The sequence below is a fragment of the Electrophorus electricus genome, chromosome 16 (assembly GCF_013358815.1).
Source record: "Electrophorus electricus isolate fEleEle1 chromosome 16, fEleEle1.pri, whole genome shotgun sequence".
Classification (NCBI taxonomy): Eukaryota; Metazoa; Chordata; class Actinopteri; order Gymnotiformes; family Gymnotidae; genus Electrophorus; species Electrophorus electricus.
In genome coordinates, this window is record NC_049550.1 from 8180287 (window position 1) to 8187396 (window position 7110).

General features: G+C 44.9%; 1 protein-coding gene across 1 annotated transcript; it reads right to left on the reverse strand.

Annotated features, from left to right (window-relative positions):
* Positions 1-312: 312 nt before the first annotated feature.
* gja8b (gap junction protein alpha 8 paralog b) lies at positions 313-1386 on the reverse strand. The gene has a single exon (XM_027010166.2). It carries the CDS (start codon positions 1384-1386, stop codon positions 313-315), a length of 1074 nt encoding a protein of 357 aa, XP_026865967.2.
* Positions 1387-7110: the final 5724 nt, after the last annotated feature.

Below are 7110 nucleotides of genomic sequence, written 5' to 3' on the forward strand. Positions count from 1 at the left end.
TTTTTTTTTTTTTTTTTTAAAGAGCACATTTTTTGATAATGCACCTTGTTTTGTGATCCGCATACATTTCCTACTTATGGGAATCTCCCAACTGGTCATCTTATTTTAGATTTGGGTGTTTCAGTTTTTTCGATAAGAAACAGTACTAAAAGTTTTTCTTGCAAAAAAAGAAAAGAAAAAATGCACAGGTTTTTTTGTTCCCCGTTTCTGCTTTTCCTCCTAAACTCTTTCAATTTAAGAAGCTGGGATTTTCCATGTCATTCCAATGGCTTACATGACCTCCTGCATCATTCCCAACCCAAGTCTAGAGGTTTATACCGTCAAGTCATCTGACCTCGCTCGACTGCTTGGTCTGCTTAGGCTGCTGAGGAGCCTCGAGTCTTCTATTGTGTCGGGGGCCTCGGCATCCGCTCCTGTGTGCACCTCGTCCTCGTGGACCCTCACAGCGCCGGCAACTGCGCTCTGCCCCACCATGGTCGTCTGGACATAGGAGGGCAAGGTCTCGTCATACACCTTCGTCGCGTCCTGCCTCCGCGCCGCTGCGCCGACCACCTCGGTCAGGGGGAAGAAGTGTGAGCTGGTCTTGTTTTCCTCTAGCGGCTTGTAGCCCTTGGGCTTCTGGATGGACGCCGCGGCCGCCCCGGGCCCCTCCGCCCGCGTCCGGTTCGGCTTGCGGAAGACGAAGGGGAACTTCTTCAGGCCCAGGTGGCCAATCTCCACGAAGTTGAGGAAGAGCGAGACGCAGGCCACGGCCAGCATGAAGACGACGAAGACGGTCTTCTCGGTGGGCCGGGAGACGAAGCAGTCCACCGTGTTGGGGCAGGGCCATCGACTGCACCGGTACAGAGGCAGGATGCGGAAGCCGTACAGGAAGAACTGGCCCACCACGAAGCCCACCTCGAAGAGCGTCTTGAAGACAATGTGGCAGATGTAGGTCCGGAGCAGCGTGCCCTCCAGCCGGAACTTCTTGCCGCCTTTGGGGCCGGTCTCCTTGCTGGCACGCCGGTCGGGCAGCGGCTCCCCACCGGCCTCCTGCGGCGGGCTCGGCTCGGCCTCCTCACGCTCCCGCCGCTTCTCCTCCATGTGCGCGTGGTGGACGGCGTGGCCGACGTACACCAGCGAGGGCGTGGACACAAAGATGATCTGCAGCACCCACAGGCGGATGTGCGAGACGGGGAAGGCCTCGTCGTAGCAAACGTTTTCGCAGCCCGGCTGCTGTGTGTTGCACACGTAGTCAGACTGCTCGTCGCCCCACACAAACTCGGCCGCCGTGCCCAGTATCAGGATGCGGAAGATGAAGAGAACGGTCAGCCACACCCGGCCGATCACTGTCGAGTGCTCGTTCACCTCCTCAAGGATGTTACCCAGGAAACTCCAGTCTCCCATGGTTGAGGGTTACCACTGTAGGCAGGGCAGAGCAAAGGGTTCAAATGAAGCAGTGAGACTAGTTTGGCCAAATTATCTTGATTGTAGAATGCATTGACAAACTAATGCAATAGAGAGTCAGTCAAAAGCATCAGCCTCTGTATAAAAACATTGGTTAAAACAAAGCTTAAAATTTGACTTAACTGTGTAATCTGTGGCCAGTAATCTGCTGTTACAAATTTACCATTTTCAATTTGGATTTAAAATGACCGAGACTATTTATCACTGCGAGTTATACTGTGTATGACTATGTATGTGACAAATAAACCAAACTTGAACTTGAACTTGAACTATAACCCATAAGTAAACCAGAAATAAACAATATTACTTTGCATTTCTCCCTCTCAGGCAAAACATTCACACTTCACCAGAAAAAAACAACCCTCATTTTAAAATTCAATTAAAACAATTCCAGGGCAAAAAGGGTCCTTGAGGAGCAACCAGCGATAGGTTAATGTTACCAAAACGGGCAACCGGCCACAGCTCGATGTCCCAGGTGCTTGCGATGAAGTGAACTGTTCTGCCCTCGGGTCCCCACCTAAGGCCCCCTCAGCTTGTCGCACCACTGAGCAGAAGCGAATGGATCTGGACCGATGGCTGGCATTTGAGTTTGCTGCGATATGTAAGCTGGGAGCCAGACGGCCTTTGTTCGGAGGGTGACCAGCGGTGACGCGCAGGACAATGAGATCCACAAACAAACGGGAACGTATGTGACGCTGCAGTTTTGCTACCGTAAAAAGCATGTGGTGGTACGTTAGTTACTAAACAAAACAAAACAAAAAAATGTTTATGATTGTATTAGGCTTATATCAAATTTTAAGTCCGCAGGATGGATTGATATATGCATTTATAACCAGGTTTTAAGTGTGAGTGACGGGTTGACGCATTTATTGACAAAACAAATGTAAATGTGAGTAAATGTGTCTTGTGAGGCACAATTCATCCTATTTTAAAGTTAACACTAGGTGTACAGCAATGCTATAAAGAAAAAATATTAATATATTCCTGAATCTTCAGGAACAGTTAATATGTAAATATCTGTAAATTAACAAAAATAAGGCATTCATGTAGAGGAATTAAATGTTAATGTCATTTGTAAACAGTGAATGCTTTGAACTCATAACAGACCAGTCCTTTAAATTCCGTAATTCACCAATCAAGTGGGAACATGGATCTGTGAATGGTGCAGCAGCACGTCTTGACATGGGAAAACTGCTCTCCAATGAAACTATTATTCTATAATAGAAACCACTGACATACTGTATTTGCATTTACATTTGTAAATGTAATGTATTTCCCTGGTAGTCTGGTGCTTGTTTTGCAGTAGAAAGGTAACATTCTCCCAGCCTTTAATATCAGACTGCTAAAACAGTTTTGTTTTATCAGTTTTTCATAACTACAGAAGACCAAGTATAGGGTATTAATATTGAAAATATTAATATTAAGTATTAATATTAAGAAGAGTCCAGGAATTATTTTATTTGAACTAAATATTGTAAGAATATAGCTAGAATGTAGATCAGAGGTACAAGTAAACTGGGGTATAAAGCAGAATTACTTAAAACCCAGAATCATCTGAAGGTGCGCCGAAAAATGTATGTTTACGAGATTACAAATTACAAATGCTTCTCTCACATTTGCAGTATTACAAGCTCAGTAGCTAAAGCAGACAGGTCGTAGTAGATGCAAACCCATCCAATAAGCCATTTCTTTGTATTTTCCTTTAGTCTGTATGAAAATCCTCTCATCCAATAGCAACAGAGAATGATGATCTACTAATGAAGATTATGTTAACCTGTGACAGTGCGGATAGTATTAGACTACTTGAAGCCATTCTTGTATAAATATTACTAGTTTAGTGCCCATGTATAACAATGTTGAACCCACTGACCTTGAAACCATTGACTGAGGCTGCCAGAAGGGATTGTGGGTAAGAACTCTCCATTATCTATTGTCTGCCATTGAACATATCTTATAGATTGCAACGTATCTGGCAACATATCTTTCAAAAAACATATTTTATTGTTCATCATCTTGCCATGACAAAGCAGTAATCTGTGGTTGTAAAACCAATGAACCTCAGTGCTGCTACCTCATTCACCTCCCCAGCGGAGATTTTCAGAACTCAGTTTTACAGAAGGCCAGTTTAGAGCCAGCTTAGAGCTCCCAGAGAAGTCACATGGTCTCTCGGAGCCCGCTAACTATTAGCACATGCGTTCCCATGCCTACCTAGACCCTAGACCCCCGCTTTAAAGGCACTACTTGTTGATGTTGCCGGCGCTGACGGTGTAAACCGAGGTGGTGAATAGTTGCCGGGATTTCACACAAAGGCATGCTGTTATGGCGGCACGCTCTGGGTCCTTTGAGCGTGCGCACTGAGGCGTGATTGCCCGAGCAGAGGGCTGGTCCTGCCGGCAAAAGTTATCTCACGGCCATCTGCCTACGTGCCGTCACATCACACGTCTCCTGCCCCCCGGGGCACGAATTAGCTGACGGCCCTAAAATGGTACTGCGCAGGGATAGTATGCGGGGGGCAGTCGCCGTCAGCAACTAGGAAGACTAGAGAGGGCTCAGAATGTGCTCTTTCTCCGTGCTGAGGAGAAAGAACGCTGGATTCCAATTGAGACACGGGAACATCTTTTCAGGGAAACTGCCACGTTTATTTGGTTCGCTGTTTCTTAAAGGTTTCTGGTCTGCAAGCACACTGAAGAGGGAGAAACACGTTTGGTTCGGCATGCCTTGGCAGAAATTACAAAATAGTTAATTGCTTTGCTTTTAGCCAGTTCGGTCAGGAACACCGCTTGTATTTGTGCGGCCGAGCTCTCCTGCTAATAATCCTTTTGTCCCAGTGCTAGTGTTTTGAATCTTCCTCCATGCGTCACTGTCGTCTCTGGTCTTTGTGCATAACAGAGATAGCAGTTACAAAAAGGAAGATAAAATCAACTCAGTGCAGTTCCATTCCACATGGTATTCCTCAGAGCACGGCGTCCCTGAATCCGATGTCAGGGAAGGAGATTATAACACTCCCATCTCTTTTATTCCATTACTTGATAAGGGAACATTACAACTCACCCGTTTGTCCTTTATTTGAGTTATTGATTCAGCCACATATATCTCATACATTGTTACTTTGTGATTTCATCAAGTGAAACACTGTGTTTAAAATCTGAGTGAACTATATACTAAATTATAAATTACTTACATAATTGTCATGTATATAATTGTTTGGAATTTGCACAATGACTACAAAAATTTGATTCATAATGTAATAGGTTTTTTTTATACGTGGCTCTTTGTGTACAAACTAAGAACATAAGTTCTTGAAAATAACTATAAATACAAACAAAAAAGAGTTTCATAAACATACAAAGTCTGTTTCATTATAAAATGTGGCCATTTCCAATGAATATTTGACTGATAATATATTGTTTGATAACTTGCTGTAGCCGTGTACAAACGTCCCAAAGCTAAAGGAGGAGCTCCGTGCTTGACAATAATGCCTCTAAAGCCTTAAAATCTGATCCAGGATCAGCCCCATGTCCGTTTAAAAAATACAGCTCTGATCTTGTAAGCAGCACAGCAAATGTCCTTTTCGCAACGCTCTGGAAAACACACCCAATAACCTTTAGCGTATCACCAACCCCATTGGATGGGTGGTGGTTAATCAGTTGTTCCCTCCAATCCGACAGGAAATGGATTTGGGCCTGGAGTTGATGGTGTAGAGGAAGAAAGGCCCACAGCAACACAATGGAAAAGCGGAAAGGAGGGCAGCAAGCTACAAAGGGACGTCAAGAGAATGAATGCAACCGGGAATATACAGAACAATGCGCTTCACAAGGTTCGGCTGTGTGGTGGATTGTTCAAGACCTATAACTGAATAAAAAGTTATTTTCAGGCGAGACCCTCCACCTCCCGAGTCCTTGCGAGAGGACTCAGGGATGAAGAATTCTAAAGCATATAGGTATTTGAGCCACCATCGCGGTTCTGGAAGCCTTTCCGGAAGCCTCTCCAAGCCAGGATTCTGTCAGGGATGAGATACAGGCTTGTCTGTGACACCAGACCGGTGATGGGGGCTCACTTTGTCAGGCGATAACCCCGGTCTCTTGAGTGTTGCTATCACACAGTAGCATTTTGCTTTGCCAGGTCTTCCTTTAAAAATAGGGTGTGGTAATTTGCTCTCCACAGCTTACTTCACTCTCTCCTCTGGTTATCACGTGGTAGAGGATCTGCGTGAGGCCAGCCATTAAAAATATCTCTGCCGTACGTCTTAGCTTAGCAAGTTTGTTGTAGCAGCTGTGGCGCTGTACTGCTCATTCCAACACATTACAACGAAGTTTTAGCTCTCAGTTGTCCAGCACTTGTCTAGCCTAATGTTTTAAATTCTTAGATATGCTTCATTATTGGCGTTCCAGGGTTTGTCCAGCTCGTTCATCGCGAGGAAGTGGGGGCAACAGAGAGCTCACTGAGCTGATGCACAGCTACTCAGCTCAGAGGGGAAAAAACTCACTGGTTGCTCAGCAGTTAAGGTACTTGACTTGTAATTAGAAGGTTGCTGGTTCAAACCCCACTGCTGCCAAGTTATCACTGTAGCAAGACCCTTAACCATCAATTGCTTAAGCTGTACTCAGTCATGATAAAAGCATCATGTAAGAACTCACTGGGTTGGCACACAGTGACTAAGCCCACTAGTGAAGTCAAGATGGGGGTGTGCAATGACTAAGCCCAGTGAGGAAATCACTGGATTGGTGCATGGTGACTAAATGTGATGGAGAACTCTGTGAGTTCTAGTGAAGAACTTGCTGGGTTGGTCCATAGTGAAGAATGCACTACAGACAGACATAAATAGAATGGCCAGTTGGCATTTTTGGGAACATCAACAGGGAAATGCACACATACTGTAAATAGCCCAGCGAAAACATTCCCAGCTCATGCTGGGACAGCCGGAGAGAGAGTGTGGGAAGGGATGTTATTAGAAACGGTTATTTACAAGTACAGACATACATGTAGTCTCTTAGAGAGCTCTGGGTGGGACTCATGAGATTCTTAAGAACAAAGATAATAATCAAAGAATTTCAGAGTGAAAGACAGAAACTGATTTAGCTTGAACTACAGCCATAAGGTTCAGATCCTTGAATGTTCACATTCCTTCATTGTAGACCCAAAACAACTGCAGAGACCCAAGACTCCTATCATACCCTCCATTGTGTTTTGTCATTGCGTCTTTGATCAATTTTTGAATGATACAAAAGCTAAAGAAAATGTTCAACAGCTTTCTATCAGTATTCTATTGATATTCTAACCTACTGTACCGGCTTACATACAGTCTGCGAGTAACTGACAGCACTTTTGTAAGTCGCTCCGGATAAAAACGTCCTCTGGATGCCTTAAATGTAAGCATAAATGACAGAAACCAATGTCCGTACAGAGCTTTCTGCCTTCTGAGTCGCAAATAGGGGTCAGACGTCCGTTTAGGGGTGAGGGTCGTTGATCACGTCCATTGGTCAGGAAGGAGAAGATTTGGAGAAAGCATTTTGCTGAGTGTGTAAGGGCAGCTAATAGTGGATGAACACAGAAGAGAGATGCTTTGAAAAGCAACCGAGAGGTCACACTCCTTTGTCCACACCAATAAAATGCCCGGGACTCTGCGGGCATGTTTGTTTTAGCCTTTGGGGGCTGTAATCCATT

Coding starts and splice junctions, on each gene's coding strand:
- gja8b (XM_027010166.2), bottom strand. CDS start 1,386: ATGGGAGACTGGAGTTTCCTGGGTAACATCCTTGAGGAGGTGAACGAG.